Source organism: Micropterus salmoides, unplaced genomic scaffold (genome assembly GCF_014851395.1).
Source record: "Micropterus salmoides isolate LMB-PRFRI ecotype aquatic unplaced genomic scaffold, ASM1485139v1 Ms_hic_scaffold_4, whole genome shotgun sequence".
NCBI lineage: Eukaryota > Metazoa > Chordata > Actinopteri > Centrarchiformes > Centrarchidae > Micropterus > Micropterus salmoides.
The window spans coordinates 16,644,424-16,663,118 of record NW_024043372.1 but is presented as its reverse complement, the minus strand read 5'-3'; the positions used below and the strand labels follow the sequence as shown (position 1 = coordinate 16,663,118).

The 18,695-nt window shown below is 40.0% G+C and overlaps 1 protein-coding gene across 2 annotated transcripts in view; it reads right to left on the bottom strand.

The window, feature by feature from the left end:
- kif5ab (kinesin family member 5A, b) overlaps positions 1 to 18,695 on the bottom strand; it is a 67,179-nt gene that overhangs the window by 11,043 nt on the left and 37,441 nt on the right. For both annotated transcript variants that reach the window (XM_038697812.1, XM_038697813.1), the window contains exons 13-24: positions 18,576 to 18,644; positions 16,987 to 17,193; positions 13,501 to 13,647; positions 11,850 to 12,038; positions 11,120 to 11,237; positions 8,430 to 8,494; positions 6,774 to 6,883; positions 5,642 to 5,743; positions 5,040 to 5,100; positions 4,847 to 4,918; positions 4,512 to 4,616; positions 1,291 to 1,507 (exon numbers count right to left, since the gene is read on the bottom strand). In XM_038697812.1, the coding sequence (XP_038553740.1) occupies positions 1,291 to 1,507; positions 4,512 to 4,616; positions 4,847 to 4,918; positions 5,040 to 5,100; positions 5,642 to 5,743; positions 6,774 to 6,883; positions 8,430 to 8,494; positions 11,120 to 11,237; positions 11,850 to 12,038; positions 13,501 to 13,647; positions 16,987 to 17,193; positions 18,576 to 18,644 (1,462 nt within the window). The remainder of the gene's footprint in view (positions 1 to 1,290; positions 1,508 to 4,511; positions 4,617 to 4,846; positions 4,919 to 5,039; positions 5,101 to 5,641; positions 5,744 to 6,773; positions 6,884 to 8,429; positions 8,495 to 11,119; positions 11,238 to 11,849; positions 12,039 to 13,500; positions 13,648 to 16,986; positions 17,194 to 18,575; positions 18,645 to 18,695) is intronic.

Here is an 18,695-nt window from a genome sequence, read left to right as displayed (position 1 = left end):
TTTTTCTGCTGTACGCTTGTTTGTTAACTTTGTCTCTCAGTCACTACTGTGTAAGCCAGGCACTCTGTCAATCAAGCTACAACGCCAGCCAAGAGGAAAAGGAGCATAATCTTATATTTCCCCAAAGATCTTTATTCTTCCTTTCAATAAAAAAAGCTATTAAAAATACATTTAAAAAAACATTTTTTGTAAGTTTTCACTACATAATGGGATGACTAAATGTGAATTCAGTTGGACTTCAATATTCGTTACAATATCACAGTTGTTCTCTGTTGGCTTGGTTTAATCCTCAAATGAAAATCATTATTCTAAAAACACTCTCAAATCAATAGCTATTTTTTTTCACAGCAACATTGCGTCTCTCATTTCTTTCACACAAAATTCAAATGCCTGAGTGAAACTATCTTTTCATCTTTTGACACAGTGATTAAAGTAAGTCTTGGTGATCAAAATGAATTACACAGCTTTTCTAATAATTTGTATTTCTCTTAGAAGAGCACGCTCATTGTGCATATCCTCTCATGCAAAATATTGCAACCAACTACCACAACTATTCTAGTTTCATACTTTTTAGCATTTTAGTAGGATAAGTGTTGTCATAATTTATGCCAACTAACACATGTTTAGTATAAACACATATTAATTTCTCAATTTCTCGATTAGCTGTTTGGTTTATAAAATGTCCAAAAATTGTGAAAAATATCGATCAGTGTTTGCCAAAGGCAAAGATGACCTCCTCAGATGTCTTGTTTTGTCCACAACCCAAAGATATTCTGTATATCTACTGTCATAAAGGAGATAGGAATATAGAAAACACTCACATTTAAGAAGCTGTAATCAGAGAATTCAGACTTTTCAATTTTTTTCAATTAATCAATTATCAAAATAGTTGGCGATTAATTTAATAGTTGACAACTAATTGATTAATCGTTGTAGCTCTAGATGAAACGGTGTGGCCAGATAGACTGGAGTGTGCAACCCAAATGGTGGAGAGGATTCACATTTTACATTGTTTGATTTCTACAATTCCTATAGCAATATTCATAATTTACTTGCTATAAGAATCACACAGAAGAATTATGCTTTGTTAAAACTGAGCACCTATGGCACAACACTGGGATATTGCATGTCAATACACACAGAACATGGATGGCTGCAATGAATCACTGCCTACCTACAGATTATGTTATCATCATTTCATCAGATTACAAAGCTTTTACTGAAATGACACATACAGCTGTGTAATGTATAGTGTAGATCACTGCTGATCTAGTGGGGTGTACATGTTACCTATCTGCGCAGCGTGGGGCCGGCGGAAGGGATTGCGAGCCCTCATCACATCTTTGATGCGCTCCACCTCCTGCTGGTACCGGTGGCGGTCCTTCATGGCTCCTTCCTTCGCCTCCTTCAGCGCACCCTCCAGCGCCTTAACTCGCTCAGCTGTAGACCGAAGACGTTTCTCCAGTTTTGGAAGCTCACAGCGAAGATCTGCATTGTCACGTACCAGCTGTCACACACACAAGAACACGTGGAGTATGACCTGGTATCGACTGAACCTATCAATGAACATGTAACATATCTTCTTATATAATACAAGATATTGACGAGACGCAAAATTTATAGAAAGAGTTAGTAATATTGTTGGTAATATTTTATCTAAAAGTTTTTTTTTCTTTCAGGGTTTACCATTTTCTGAATGCAATTTATAAGGAACTTGTGTCCCTTTAACAATGCTATGTACCATTTTGAGACCTGGGTGTGATGTTTTGCTTTTGTGTTTGTCTTGAAAAGCAAGAATAAGAATGAGATTTTTCTTAATTTCATTTCTTCAACCACTTCCACTTGAAAAGCACCCTCCGGTTTTACTGTGTGAGGTTTCCCCCTTTTTTGTGCAGAGAAGAGTACAACAATGGGTATAGTAGACAACAATGGCAGTACCAAAGTGACCATGCGGTAGTGAATTCTTTGGATATGAAGAAATGTATGAGTTATGCGTTGTCATGGTTAAGGAACCCAAGTGGCCCTCAGGGACCTTTACACTTGGCGTAGTTTGTGTAAAGATTCTCAGGCATTCTGTCAGATAAGCTGAAGACCTTGGAGATGTTACATCTTCTTATAAGCTTGGATGAGAACTTGCCTAAGCCAGAAGTCGCAGACACTGTGTGTCTACCCCTCCCTTATGCCGTGATTTCTTCAAGGCCTCCCATTTAAAGCTGAGACAAGTGTAGGATGTGAAGGATTTTGTTAAGACTATACCCATGTGTATTCACACTAAAACCTTCTCTGATATCAGATTTGAAATAAACATATTCCAAGAAGGACTGAGGCCGATTGAGTTATTTTCCATCTTCACCAAACTGAGGCTGTACCTGGCAGTACAAGTTTCTTTCAACAGACCACATAAGCCCCTTCGTTTGAACTGGAAGATTTCTTTCATTTAGTGGCTAACAGGTGCAGCGGGGTGGAACAGAGAACTGTCAAGTGTGACCTGATGGAAAAATTGTCTGAGGAAAAGACTCAGACTCACATGCTTAACTAACATACCTCAAATTGAAGGCTAGCACCAGCCGGCCAGCTTGCTATTGTACAGTCAGCTGATACTATTTAACTATATATCTACGCCAGTGAGCAAAGTGGTGGTAAATCAAAGGAAAAACCTCACTAAAAGAGTAGAGAAACATAAACACAGACGCGTACATGCACCAGGGCTTGCTGAATGGTTTGGTAACTATGAAAACGACGTGAGTAAAATGCTACAGCCTTTCAAAACCCAGTTTCACACCTATGGAAGACTTTGGACCAACGTGTATAAACTTTCATCTTTATATCTATTTAGTGATGTCTGTGACTGAAGCTGTTCTGGAGGCTCATGGAGGCCTGACTCCCTACTAAGACAATTCATGTTGGTTTTTCTTTTAATTTGTCACCCATCTGTACCTCCGTCAGTCAACTAGGAAGGACTCAATTTCAGTGGTGCATCATTTGCTAGTAAAACATTTTTGATTAGTACCCATATTCCAAAACTAATAAATACTCAACTCAACAAAGTGATTCTCTTCTTTGAATGCATGTTTCTTAACCTAGGTTTTGACCAACAAAAAACCTCCTACAAAGTTTGAGTTCTTTTAATGACTACATAATAATCTGATCTCCATAAAGAAATAAAAATTATGCTTTAGGTACAATTTGTGTATATGACTAATACTCTAAAAATGTGACAAAATACAATCCTGTCACATTGTGTAAAACACAGCGTGGTTGCCACTAGGTAATGGTCTTGTCTGATCATTCTCATGAAGCAAAACCAATATGGAGATTTATTGATTTTAAATTGCTGCACACAGCATGTTTCTTCTGAGTAGGAAGGGTAAACATGAAAATCCAATGACTGAGCACGTTAAACACTGTGAGTCTGCTGCTTCATGATCGTGCTAACTAATTCATATCCTGCTGAGATACTGAGTGCAAGGCCTGAGGGTTTAGCAAACAGGCTAAGTTATCTACTCTACATACTGTCTGCTGTCAGGAATTCAGTAGAACCACAGGAGGTTTGGCAATACCAGATTATTGTTTGGTGACGAATCATTTTAAAGAAAAAATAACTAAAAATGGTTGTAATTGTGATGTTATAAGAGGAATCAAGGCAGTTGTATGTGCAGATAGATGGTCAGACAGGAAGACATTATTATATATGTGCAGGGGCAGAGGAACTCATACATAGCCCCCCAGTGCTCTGTCCACTGCCTATGGGAGCCTTATCACTTTACACTGGCGTGGCAATTTATTACCATGACTTTCATCTTCCATTCCCACAGTATCAGCAGGTGGTGGATGGGATGCAGTTTCCCAGCAGCCACTTTAGGATTGGTTTTCTGCCTGACAAACTGCTGCACTGCAGCTCTCACCAGTCTGCCAGAGTATATGTGCCAGTCTGCAGAACATTTAGCACATCAACACTTAGTCCACTGCTGTAGTCCAGAATATTAAAGAAAGATGTGAACTGTGTGCATTTATGTCTAATCTTTTTGAGCACAAGGTTGCTTTTGAGAGTTTGTGTGGATTCAGCTAGTGAGAGAGGAAAGACTGAGAGTGTTTACGTGCACCTGCATGATGAATTCATTTATGTTTATAAAAAATTGGAGTAACTGTTTAATGCTGCTTTCCTCCAGAGGCAGCATGGCACCTTCTGCTGCTCTGTTTTCAAGGAGACTTTAATGTGAAGTTGCAGTAGTGAGATGATTGATGGTGCTAGCGTTACTTTTGCCCATAGGAGAGAAGTGACAAACGGAGCACACTGCTCTGTATTTTAATTTGGCTTGCTCTTTTTGTCCTCCTCTCACGATCTATCCTGCTGAGGCATTTCTGCCTTATTGCTGTACAACGGCACGGTGAGAACCAGGCTTCCACGCCAGAGGAAAAACCAGATGATTTGTTCTCATTTTTAACAAAATGGTGGACAGGTGAAATGTTATTTTCTGTCTCCTTCGCTATGATTTATAGTTTCATTTTACCTGTTTGTGAACTTTCGTAAGCTGGTCCAGGTTGTTTTCAAGAAAGGAAATCTTCTGTTTCTGGGTGATATATCCCCCACTATCATCAGGCTCCATCCCTGCACTCTGTCGACAGAAACAGTAGAGATCTTTTGGTTTTGTGTAAAAAAAAGAAAGAAGAAAACACTTCCATCGCAAATAGTAGTAAAATATATTTTATATATTTATATATTTATATATTTTTAAAGAAGTAATTTGCACACTGTCTGGGTCAAGCCACATGTACTCTAGCTGTGGTTATGTGTGGGAATTAAAGCTTTTAAATGTCTTTTGTAGTTAAGTTGTTTCTGTCTTACTTTTCTAACTCGAGTCGTGAGGTCTTGAACAAAAAGCTTGCGGAGGTTGTGCAGGGTGTGGAGCTCACGTGCCTTCAGCATTAAGGGAGAGACAGAGACAGGAAATAGTGCAGTTAAAGCTGTTAGGGAGTATTTAGTGGATCAGTGGCCACTGAGTGAGCCAAGTGAATCGTGACAGTAAATAATGACTTACAACAGTCTCTTCCAGCCCTTTGAGGTCCTGCTTTGACTGCTCATGTCGCTCATGGAGAAATCTATAGACAGTTAGGTAGATAGACAATTAAAAATGAAATTTGCTTAACCCCAGTGAGTACCCGATCCTTGCCAGAATAATTCATGAATAAAGAACAAACACAGCATGGACCGGCTGCCCCACTCATGGGCTGTTACCCATCTGCTTCTGATGCAATATGTTGAAAGGGTCAGTGCAGAAAGAGGCCTATTAGTAACCAGCTGCTACCTTATCCCAAAAATCCATAATGGAGATGCAAATAGTAGTTACACAGAAAGAAAGAAGCAAAGACAGAAAAAGGCAAAGAGAGGGTTAAAAGGGTTAGCCTCCATATAATCTATTTTAGCCACAAACTGCATGACTGTAATACTCCACAGAGAGAGACACATCCTGTAAATAGAATGACGGTCAGAGCTGCACGGCGAGAGGAAAAGTAAATAGACAAAAGGAAGACAAATGACAGTGAGAAATAGAAGACGTGAATCAAAACAGGCAGCCTGCCCCCAGGCCTCCATATGGTGAAGTGTTTGAAAGCTGACCAGGACAGTAAAGCAGAGACTCACGTCAGTTCCTCCAGCTGCCGGCTCTTGTGATGCTCTTGGCTCCTGAGACGTTCAAAGTCACAGTGCAGTTGCTCCAACTCCAGCTGCTGCTTCTGGTTACAACTGAAAAGGTGGACAACGGCTCACTCAGGGAATCGATGGACAGGTTAAAAATAATTTAATGGAAATAGATACTTTGTTTCTCTGTCCTTAAGACTAAGGATTTAGTGTTGGTGGTCCTCCTCCATGCATAAAGTGTCCCATTAGGGTACAGATGTTGTTGTTTTTTTAAAGTAGGACACTTGTAGCACACACTTGTACATGCCACAGAGCTCTGCTTCAAGGATCTGAAGGGCCACTCTACTCCTATTTCAGATGCTTTCTACCTCACCGACGTCCAACCATCCATCAATCCATCCATCTATTTTCATGCTGCTTATCCAAATCAGGCTATACCAGCTGGACAAGCAGAGAAGTCCCAAATGTATTTTCATTCAGAATTTCTCTGCAGCTGCTCCTGTAGTGTTACCAGACACTCCCAGGCCAGCTGGGAGACGTACTTTAGTCCCTCAAGAGAGTCTGCCCTGCAGTCCCCTCCCAGACGGTTACGCCTGGTACAGAACATCTTCAAAGCGGGGCACCTAAAGGGACATCGTTTCATGGAGCCCAAACCAGTCCAGTAGCTCCCCACATTATGGTTCAGCAGTAGCTTTACTCTAAAGTCCTCACACACTGCAGTTTCCTCACCATGTAAACCACCCACACATATCAATTTCAGCCCCTCTTGCAGCTAGAACGGGTCTTAGACTTTTTTTGAGAACTCTACTATTGAGACCATGTATCCCCAATTTTAGCATTTCCACGCTGCTTATAAGAATACATTTGAATTTCAGATTTGAGCCCACAGACAACTCACAGAGTGGGTAAGCAGTCTGCTTATAGAACCATGTATGAACTGCATGTAAAGTGTCACACAGTCCCATCTCAAAGATAGAAGTAAGTATGCCATGTGCATGACATTTTTATAATGTTTTATAAAATACCTGTACTTCTCTTTTTATCCTCTTGTACAAGTGAATTTCTAAAGTGGACTTAATTTTGAAAGCTTGATTTGGTATATCTGAGAAAGGCGAAGAATGAATGAAGCACTGACTCAGTTAAGTCGTCGATGATCTTCTGCTTCTCATTGATCTCGTCTCGCAGGTGGCCAAGCTGTTTGCTGTGCGCCTCACGGTGTGACTCCATCTGCAGCTCCAGAGCCCTCTGAGGTACAGGCAACAAGAGGGGGTGAGAGACATCCATATATAATAAGAGAGAGAGAGGAGAGAGACAGTACCAAGAGGTGGGAACAAAATGATTAAATAACAAGAGGATAGAATTACACACACCAGTGCACATGTGGACATAGAGGGCCACATGGGCATGGACACACACACACACACACACACACACACACACACACACACACACACACACACACACACACACACACACACACACACACACACACACACACACATACAGTGATATGCAAAAACATGTGCACAAATACAGGCAGATAATCAAAAACAACAAATACTTCCAGCTGTACACGAGTGTTTAGCAGCTGAAAACGGCATTGGGTCACATTGTTTACTTTAAGGCTAAATTACCACGCTGGACAGCGAGCTTATTGTGTTTACATTGTGCATTTTCCTTGATGTGTTTCATCAAATTACTCCAAAGTAACTGGCAGAAAACCTGAGGCCTGGTAGTTTGATTCTGGGCAAAATTTTATGAAGCTACTGTCTTTAGTGTGCTGTGTGCACTGTATGTGATGGGAACTTGGAGGTAACAGAGGCTCAATAGCAAATTAGTGCATTAGTGCTGAAACGATTTGTCAATTAAGTCATTTATCTAAGACATTCGCTGTTTCCAGCATCTCAAATGTGAAGATTTGCTGCTTTCCTCTATTTAGTTTAATTGTAAATTGAATATCTCTGGATTTTGGACTATTTGACACGAGCTATTTGAAGATGTCATGTTAGACTCTGGGAAACTGAGGTGGCATTTTTCACAATTTTCTGACATTGAAGGAATAGTTGGACATTTTGGGAAATATACTTATTTACTTTCTTGCCAATTGTTAGATGAGATAATTGATATCACCCTTGTGGCTGTACGATAAATATGTAGGTAGCGCCAGCGGCCAGTTAGCTAAGCTTAGCATAAAGACTGGAAGCAGGTGGGAAAGAGTTAGCCTGGCTCCGTAATCTCCCTACCAGCACCTCTAAGATCACTAATCAACACTTTAAATCTTGCTTTTTTTAATCCACAGAAAGATTGTAGCAGAAAATCTGCAAATTTCTATTATTATGTGTTATGTTTATTATAACCACTTTCTTGGTTGGAACCAGTTGTTAGACAACAAGGGGAGAGACTACAGGAAGTTTCTTCACTCAACCAACACATAGGCACATAACCCTCCCAGTAAAACAGCAAGCTGTCATGTTTACGCTATGATTTTGTTACCCTTGGCTAGAGCCAGGCCAGCTGTTTTCAGTCTTTATGCCAAGCTAAGATAAACTGGCTACTGATTTCAGCTTCATATTTATCGTACAGACATAAGAGTGGCATGGATCTTCTCATCTAACTACCAGGAAGAAAGCAAATAAATGTATTTCGGTTTCCTTTAATGCATTAATAGACAAAAAAGTTGACAGGTAACTGTAGCCCTAGTTTATGACACATGAATGTTGTCGCAAACACACACACATTACACGCAGGCAACACATGCTGTAAGCTGAGAGCTGAGGCGATGTGATATTACCTTAATATCACTGGAATCCTGGACAGAAGTGTGATTCTGCCCCCTGGTCACCTGTGACATGCTCTCTAAAACACATACAAATATTGGAGAAAAGACAGAAATAGCCTGACTGTGAGAGAAAACAATACAGAGAGAGAGAAATGTCAGATTAAAGACTGATGTAGATGAAAGAGGTGACAGTGACCTGACTTTGACAGCACAGCAGTACCACCACTTGATGTTGACAGTGAGGTCAGCGTGATCTGAGTTATGCCTTGGGTTTAATAATATCTATTATTGAAAATGACAGCCATTGTGTCACACTGATCTGATCTGTTGTTAATACGCTGCTGTTCCTGGCATCTGATGATGAAATTACCGAGCTGTCTACCTCGCACCAGGCTGTGTGACCAACATGACCTGCAGCATTTTGTATTTATCTACTTCTGTGATGACTTGACGGCCGCCTGGCACGGGTGTGGAGTAAGCCAAAAAATGTATTTACCTGCCCTTAAATCCAACGGTTATTTGATGCAGTTCAGTGGGACTCCCCTGAAAGAATGACTTACATTGCCTTTGGCCTGATTTGTGAATTGTGTCAGTGTCCTGGGAGTATCCGCAGTTAGCCGGACCTCGCACAAATTTCCAATGTCCCATTAATCTATTTGTGCTGGTCCTGTGAAATGTTTGAGAGTCTAAGCTGTTCATCAATGTTTACCCCTGTTTTTCTTTTTCTTGACAGGTTAGAAAGGCCTCTGGCAGAGACTAATACTCTCCATTGAAGCCAATAAAATTGTTTTAAGCGGGGAGGCACTTCCTTTCAGTTCTACCTTAGTGGAGCTGAAATGCAGTGACAGACTTGTTGTCTTTTTTATGCTTTACTTTGTCCAGACATGACTGAGTTTGACTGTGAGAACATTAACCATTTATTTGACTTTGGCATCTCAAGACAGCAATTTAGCAAGATTTACAATGTAGATAAATCCAAATATTGTCCTAAACTGTGCAGTGAGTAAGAAGAGTACTGAGGGAATTATCATTTCAAAAAGGTGCACTTTAAACATGTGGTATTTTTGGATTTATTAAGCCAAGATCTGTTTTGCTAATTGTTTGACTGTGTTGATTGGATTTGCCACTGGGGCCTTGTATTTTGCCTGATTAATCAACTACTAATCTGTTGTTTCCCTTGGCTGACCATATTGACATTTTCCTCCTTCACTTTTTAGTCTGAATAAATGTTGAAGTCTTTGCTCCTGGTTTGTATTTTGATCATGTAGGTAAAATACCTCAACCTAAGCCCAGGGCAAGGACACTTTTATTACAAATACAGAACTTGCACATTTTATATGTACTGCACTGACTGTGTTTATGTAATATTGATCCTTGAACCTCATGTTTGGCTATTTTTTTAGATTTCACCTCAAAAGCTTGATTCATGTACTGTTAGAATGGTGCTGCATCTTCAACCTGATCTGATTTTTGAGTATTTCACTGAGATCAGGGTGCGAACTACGGGGGAGCAAGGGGGAGCTTAGCTCCCTTTAATAAGACATTAGCTCCCCTGAAAGCATGATATGTTTGTGATATTTCGGGGGTTCTTAAAATATTGACAGCATGCTTTATTGACATTAATCTCTATATTTCTCTGTCATCATGGATCATGCGGAGCGTCCAACTTCATCCAGCCAGAGGGAACTACCACCTGACAGTTTGCAGCAGGCCAGTCACTCTGCGAGCTGCTGTCCCTGGTCTGCCCAACTCCCTCTCCGTTACGGGTTGTGTCACCAGTACAACCGACACGCTGTGAACGGTTTGTGATCGTTCCCTCCGGCTGGATGAATATTACGGATGATCCATGCACTACTGCAGCTGGGGGCTCCCAATTCTTCCCTCTCACAGAGAAAATAAAGGTCAGGTTGCAAACACAGCTGCAGCTGTTTGTTGAAGCGTAATTGTAGCAAAATGGCTACATATGATAATAATATTTATTATTATTATAATAAGACAAACAAGCCTGCTACTTTCACCGTCAACCCTTGGCATAGCTACATGCTTGCAGCTATTAAAGATTAATGATCACTCTCAGATCCCATTGGCTATTGTCTGAAGACAAGCGTTTTGGGGCTTTTGTTGTGGCCATCAAATATCTGGACTTCCTCTTCTGTGCACAGGTCATTGTTTACAGTCTGATAGCAATCTCAGAAACTTATTGGCTATTGTCTGACAATGATGTGAGATTAAATTTTGACCAATTTGTTGCGCCTCTTTTGCTCTCCACTTGGACTGTTTACCGGCATGCAACCAAATCCTCCTCAAATGTAATTAATCAATACTACTCAGAATACAAATGGAAACCACAAAACTTTTGATAACAAATAAATTCATACATGAAATTACATGTTTTATACTGTGATGTCCTCCTCCTGGCAGGTTAGTCCGATTAGTCTCAAAACTGTCATAGAAAAAGCTTAAGACCTTGATGATGCTATATTGTATAACTTGTGAGCATGAAAAGCATGCTCACAATGACATTTAGCTCAAAGCACCACTGTGCTAAAGCCCAACAGAACCCCTAGAACGGCTGTAGGCTTTTAGTCTTTTTTGTTGACTAGTTATTCATTCTTGGTGTTTGACTTGGTTAATATATTATGAAAGCCACTGTTCAATTATGATGATTTTTTTTTTGCTATAATGATATAACGCTAAGGTACCTTGAGCTTGGAATTTAGCTAGCTCCTCGCTCAAAGAGTCATAGCCGTCCTCCAGGTGTCTCTTCTTCCGCTCCACATTCTGCATGTACTCTGTTAGAGAGCGGATCTTTGCCTCATGCTGAAAGTCAGAACACAGCGTCTCAGATGCAGGAAGTATACTGATGAGCAAAGGACCTTTACCCAAGACAACACTTTATACCAAGGATAAAATGTACTTTTTACCCACTGTGAAACGGATATGATCTACACTGAATGGGTCCCTGTTCATTAGGGAATTTCATTTAAATACCAAAGATAGTAAAACTCAACAACATGACAGATTCAAAAAAAAAAAAAAACATCAACACAAAGAATAAAAAATATGCAGTCCTTTAAGAATCAAGACAGTTTGCTCACTAAAAGCTTCTGATGCCAAAAATTTGTTACTGCCACAAACAGCTGAGTTACGTTTCGAGCACACTGCTCTTCATCAGAGTAATTCACACCACACAAAGGCCTACATAAATATGTGTGATGTTAACTGGGCTGATGAAGAATCCTGTGCTCTAAACGTCACTCACGTCTTGTTTGTTGTGATAATTCATATTTTGCATTGGGAGTTTTCACTGGCTATTGCCTTGATTTGTCCATATCAACACCAAAATTTCTCACTAGATCAACAGATTTACAAAAGTTTTTCCTCTGAATGTTTTCAGATGTTGCTAGTTCCTCCAGTGCATGCATCCCTTACCTGTGAAACGAGGAGGTGACATGAGGACAGTTCTCTGCCCGTCTCCTCCATCTTGCGGTGACCCTCCATCTGAAGATTCTCCAGGTGGCGGCAACGCTTCACCATGGACTTCACCTCTGACTTTATCTTACTGATGTAAAGGCGAGCCACTGTGAACTCCTCCTCGATCACACCAGTGATCTCCATGGGCTGGAGACAAATGTGGTAGCGAGAGACAGATAAAAGAGTAGTGGAGACGTTTGGTTAAGATTGAGTGGGGACAATTCAAAGACGGCTGGTAAGTTAAAGAGAGAAACTCTTTCTGCCATGTTGTATGCACATCCATTAGGTTAACGGCATCATTTACCAGATGCTGTGATTCAGGCGCTCTGAAGTGAACTGTGGAGGATGAACTATATATCCAACTATATATAGAATATAACTTATATATATATACAAATATCAAATCAATCAAAATACTATAGCCAATATATATCAGTGGATATGCCTTATAACCTACCCTCAAAAAAACTTGACATTCAAGGGAAACAAATGTACTGATTATATTTTATAATGTATGGCTCCTTAGCTGAGTCATCACTGTAAAAACAGCCACAAACACACAGAAATGTGTTTTAAATGCTCATCAGGATGAGTGCATTTTCACAGATGTCGAATATGTCAGGTTGAATTGGAGCGTAATTTGTAAAAAATGATGCAAAAGACATTTTGAATTTTCCACTCTATCTTGGGTTTGAATATTTCAGTGTGACAAAGCTATAGTGACGCACCCACACCCCTATCAGATGAGCTCAGCAACACCACCCATCATGTTACAAATGTGTTCATGTGAATGGATTTTAAACTGGATGTTTGTTTTTTTTAACAGTTAATTATATATAAGTGGATATTTAAATCACCACTATTTGGAGTAGCAGAAGCTGGGCACTCAAAGCACGTATATTATTACGGTTACTGACTGTCCTGTGCATTAACATAGCTATCAGTTAATAGGTTTTTGGGACAATAAATACACTAAAGATTAGCCTCATACCACCTATTTGTAATCATATCAAATATTTCCTTGTACCCTTTAATGACTTCAGAAGTCGTGTTTCCCAAGGGTCCTTTAAAACCTTAACATTTTATGAACTTCAGGGGGGTAATCAAGGCCTTGAAAAATTTTTTAAATGGAAATAAAAAGACATCTGTCAAGGAAATGCTTCAATGTATATATTTTGTGCAAGAGTGGAAAATTGAGTTCTTTTGATATTTTTTTTTACTTAATGTTAATAAGTAGGCTATGTGCAGCCACAGTCTGCCATCACTTTAACAGCAGTGTTAACATATCCAAGTCTCTCTCTCTCTCTCTCATTACACAAATTATCAGTGTTGTAACAGCCTTGATCTGTGCCTCAAACTATGCCAGGGTCCTTGAATTTGATGTTTAAGAAGGTGTGGGAACCCTGAGAAGTACACCCTGGGGTACAAATAACCCTGGTTGGGAATCACTATTGTGGGGCGTGTTTTATGAGCCTCATGCCTTCAGCCTTTTTAACCTAATATTATTTACACCACAATCTGAGCCATGGAAAGTTATTTGTTAATTTGATAATCATGGGGCAAAATATGAAGCCATAAATGGTGCATTTTTAATATGATTTTAACTCACCAGCTTGATGTCTCTGTTACCAACGATGGTGCTGAACTCACTCAGGTCCCTCATCAGCCCGTTGAGAATCTCAGCGATCCGTTTCCTTTGGTGGGTGCTCACTTGCTGGATACGGGACAGCTCCGCCTCTAAAGCCATGAGGTGAGCCTGAGGGAGGAGAGGAGTGAAATGAGTGAGTTAACAGTGAGGAAGCAGGTGAGAGAGAAAACCCAGATGCGGGGAGAAACATTTGACCTAATTCTCATCCAAGAAATCCACGCAGCAAAGCATAATGGCCACTAAATTACAAATCAATAAACTACCGAGATGGGGTTGATGGCATCGGCGCTGGATGAAAGGATCTGGGAGAGTGCATGATGGATCTTCCTTTATCCTTCTCCATTTTGTACAGCAGTCAGTATCTAAACAATGCTTTAGCCCCAATGGCTTAAGCACAAAGAAACAATTTGGGTTCAATCGATAATCTACAGATCGGAGGGAAAAAAATGGGAAAAATTATGGTGTAGTTTGTCTACCTTGGAAACAAATTCTTTGATCTGAAAACTGTTCAGTTGTTCAACATTGATATAAGCAACATATGAATGAGACCTAGAAAACCTCTGTTGTCAGTCAGGGCCATAGCCAGAATCTTAGAAGTCTGGAGGCCAAATACCCTCCTCCTAACATTAATTTTTTAATGTCATTTTTTTAAAGTAAAATAGGCCAAAAAGAAAAAAGAAATCAAAATCAGCCTTCAAAACCAAATTCTTATAAACGTTATTGGGGAATGACCTCGGTGTCCTCAATGGTAGTTACAGCCCAGTTCTTAGTGACCATGAGCAACAAAAAAATATTAATTTCAAATATAATCTTTCCTGGCATCTGTTTCTATGGATGGGTTGTTACACACATTGAAGGTGTTTCATTTAATACTAAGTGGATCATTTATTGTCACATAAAAAATGTACTTAAGTTCTTTTTCAATGGCACATTTTAGGTTACTGCCCGGCCCGCACGGATCATCACTCAATTGAAAGTACCTTCTTAAGTACAGTAACATTTCCTCCTTTATCAACATCTCCGTCTTTATCTCCCTCATTAACTTCAAGCAGTATGATCCTTCTCCAGGTCACTTCCACGTCAAAATATAAACTCAGGAGCATATCATTAACCACAATTGATTAATTTGTATGCAAATGAGTAAAAGGAGAGGAGAGATTATTGAAAAATGTTTAGTTTAGTTGAAAAAAAGATTTATGGAGCGATATCAAAGAGAAGAGATGGTTGGTTGGATGATGAATGGAGTTAATCATAATAATAGAAAAGGGGTTAAGTGGATGGATGAATGGATACAAGAAGGTGCTTAAAGAAGTGGATAATGAATGGCAGTGAAAGTGAACGATAGCATGGTCTCCTGCAGAAGAAAGCAGGAATTTCCACTGACAGCAGAGATGAAGACAGCTGAGGAGACCGTGGAGTGAAAACAGAGATGAATGTACTCCATTGCACCATTTTTCTAGGTCAATTTCACCTCATTTCTACTGTAGATACGGGAAAATGTAAAAAGCTGCAACACTGTACATTAGCATAACAGCTAGGATGCAGGCAGTGGAGAATTGGTAATAAAGACTCAGGGTGGATGAAGCTGAAAAAGGCACGTCAGAGGCTGGAAGAATGGGAACTGTTTGGATAAATGTAAAGTTTCTTGTGTTCAGTTTCACATCTTCACATCCCTGAGAGGAAGTCGTGTCATGTGAGAGGTCAGGGCAGACCAGACTGAGGAGGCCACAGACAAGGAGAGCTAAGTGTGATGATTGAGGAGACAGAAAGAGGGTTCAGCTGGCTTTAGCGGGCCAAACTGTGCAGTGAGTAGTTATATTGTCAGCTCCCTTTATCAATTTATGGACTAGCTTCTGAGAAAGACAGAGAGGCAGGGGAGGACTCAGTGGCAGATTGTAAAATGGTGCATGAAATATTGAAGACGTTTTAAGAAGATGAATAATGGTCCACTCTGTCCACTGAACCAGTCACAATAACTATATTAAGGGCTGACCAGCTCTGCCAATGGTTGTTCTTTTAATTTTATCTCTACTAGATTTTTACAAAAGTACTTTCCTGTGCAAAATGATCCAGTCACATACAAACAAATTGAGCTGTACTATTTATTTCAGTGATCACCACATTTTAAAGCCCCTGAAAACTAGCCTTCTAATAGTAACATTAAATATTCATGTAAGTAAGCAACAATCAAAGTTCTTTAGGTGTTTTTATTAAGAGTTTAACACTCAGTGCAGTTAATCTGCTTCTTCAGGTATATGTTGGTGCGGTTTGATTGACGTTGACCGATCAACCAACCAACTGTCACCAGATTCCGACTGAAATGTTGCTGAGCTCTGATTGGTGCACCTTCCATCACTTTTTCCAACTGAGCCCCGCCCACTACAAACCAGTGAGAAGACCACAGGGAAAAGAAATGACCAAACACAGAAAACTCTAATGCAAATTAAACAAAACTTTTCAAAGGATCCCAACCCTCTTACTAAGGAGCTGATTGAGAAAAAAGGGCATTTGTCATGACTCAAAAGTAAAACATCAGACAATAACTAATTTAAAATTCAGTTTTTAAGACTTTTCAAAGCCTCCTCAAATGACTGACATAATTATGTCTGACTATAAATGGTGTGGAATAGTCACTCTGAAAGGATAAAAAAAGGAAATAGCTGATAATCATTAATCACTACTTTTCCCAGGCTTTGCAGATAAACCACACCAGATTCAATTAACCACACTGAATGCTGCCCTCAACCACAACCTCAAACAAGCTATTAAGTGAAAATCACAGCCTCTAAAGTGAATTTATGAGATTACTTTGAATAGTGACCTTAGTCAAGAAAAGTCAGACTTGTGCTTTTGGTAGCTGCAGTTTTTTTTATCATGTCTTTGTGTTTATTTGTGGTTTGTGGTGCGAAACAACCAGTCATGACTCATAAAAATCAATAAATTCATAGCTTTTGCCTTTGCTGTGAGAGGGAATTTAGGGTTGAGCTGAAGAAACACCAGTGATGGCTGTTGATTAATGCCTAGAGTGATTACGAAAAATAAAATAGGGTTAGGTCTTTCCATCCTCCCACCCTTGTTACTAATAATACTATACTGCTAATACTAATACTAATGACTGTTGGCTGCACACTTTATCAGCATTGTCTCTCTTATCTTATATTTTCTGCAGCTCTCTAATTTAAATCCTTATCTCTCTAATTGCATTTTGCATGTTCTTGGAAGACAGGGATTAAATGAATATATTTATTTTATACCTAAAAGCTCCTTTTCTCTCTTTCTCTTTTAGAACGTGTAAATGTGTCCACGGCGAAAATCATGTACACATCCTTCTTCTGTCGCTGCCTCTTTGTTTTTGTTTTCTCCCTCTCTTCATCATTAGTTGTCTTTTTTTTCTGCTGCAGTGAATATTCACCTTTATGGCATGAAACTTAGCCTCCAGCAACCTACCATTTTCTTTGCAAGCTCTTCAGCCAAGAGCTTGTTCTGCACACTCTTCTCTTCAACCTCCAGGCTCTTCTGGTCGTAGTTGACTGCCAGCTCCTCCAGGGCCTGGAGGACTTCCTTCACCTCAGCCTTAGCAGATTCATTCTCTGTCTGCAGTCTGCCGAGCTCCGACTGCACCTTTTCGCTGTCACCTCTGGATGATGCGAGAAGCTGGGGGACGCAGAGATTCAACAACTAAATATAAACTGTATACAGAAAGGTTAGATTTTGTTTAAAAAAGGAATAAAGAAAGACTGCATAGAATAATTGTGTTATTCACAAAGGGGAGCTGCTGGATTTAAATAAAACATATAAATGTGGTTTATCTTATTAGTAATAATCATAATCCAGTTTCTTCAGCAACATACAAATTTACACACAGTATAAAGTATGCAGAATTTGTCCTCCGCATCTAACCCATCCTAACGAGGAGCAGTGGGCAGCCATTTAGCAGCGCCCGGGGACTTGAACCAACAACCCTCCAGATCTTAAGCCAAGTCCCCACGCACTGAGCTAATACCTCCCTCATTAAGAGCAGTAGGCAGCCATTGTACAGTTCCCGGGGAGCAGTTAGGGGTTAAGGGGCTTGCTCAAGGGCACCTTCGGCAGTGGTCCATGCGGAACTCCTATAATCCGCACAGACTGAGCTAATGCTGCCCCTACTAAGAGATAAGCGTGTCTCCAAATCCTGTGACACAATATAGGTGTAATTTAGTAGATGAAACATGTTTTAAATATTCATCTTAGACTCACTTAACACTGTAAGATCTTGACATTATTTAGCCAGTTTGCTTGCATGTGCCCTGCTGCAGCCCGCTGTGAGTCATATTATTGAATGGATGTCATTATATGTAGATGCTGCTCTACCCGGGGTGCCTGCGTTTTTGCACTGTAGCACACAGCTTTTGTTTGGCCAAATGAATGTGGAATCATGTTACTGTGCACAAGCTTAGGTTGGGTACCATCATGTCAGCTCAACCCACTGCAGGGCCATTTTGGGATATGGATGAACTAAGTTTGCAGATGTGGAGTCTTTGACTTGGCAGTGTACTTACATGCCAAAGCTTGGTTCAGGCTGTGTAGCCCACTGCTTTAACCACGGCTATGAATACATGCTGTAAATGCTGTTCTTGATTACCTTTTGAGAAAAGGGATGTGAACTATTTTCTTCTACATACAAGGTCTCTAAATTCACAGAGATGGTGGAGTTGTGCTCACCCACAGTATATTAAATCACACATCAGATCATTGAAGAGCATTTGCTTGTTGGTTTATCAGCTGCAATGTTACGTTAGCCTACATGCTACAGTCTTCGTACTCATCCTTACCCCCAATCATTTGTGTCAGATCAACCACTGAAACCCATTTTAAGCTGCTGTTAACGCACAAATACATGCTTTATGTTCTTCAAGGGCTTTCTGGTACTTGAAGTTTCTTTTTCTCATTCATTTCAAGGACGAGATAACAAACCTCTCATTCAAAGCATGGTTGTGACTGCCACGTTTGCAGGTGGGCCATTTAACCAAACTGATGAAAGGATGTAGGTCTTTTACCTCCTCCTGGTCGAGCATCTGCTCCTTCAGTTTCTCAACCATCTGGCTCTGGTGGTTGATCTCATCATCCTTCAAGAGACACATGGAATAAAAACAGTTTACAGTGTTATGTATTACACA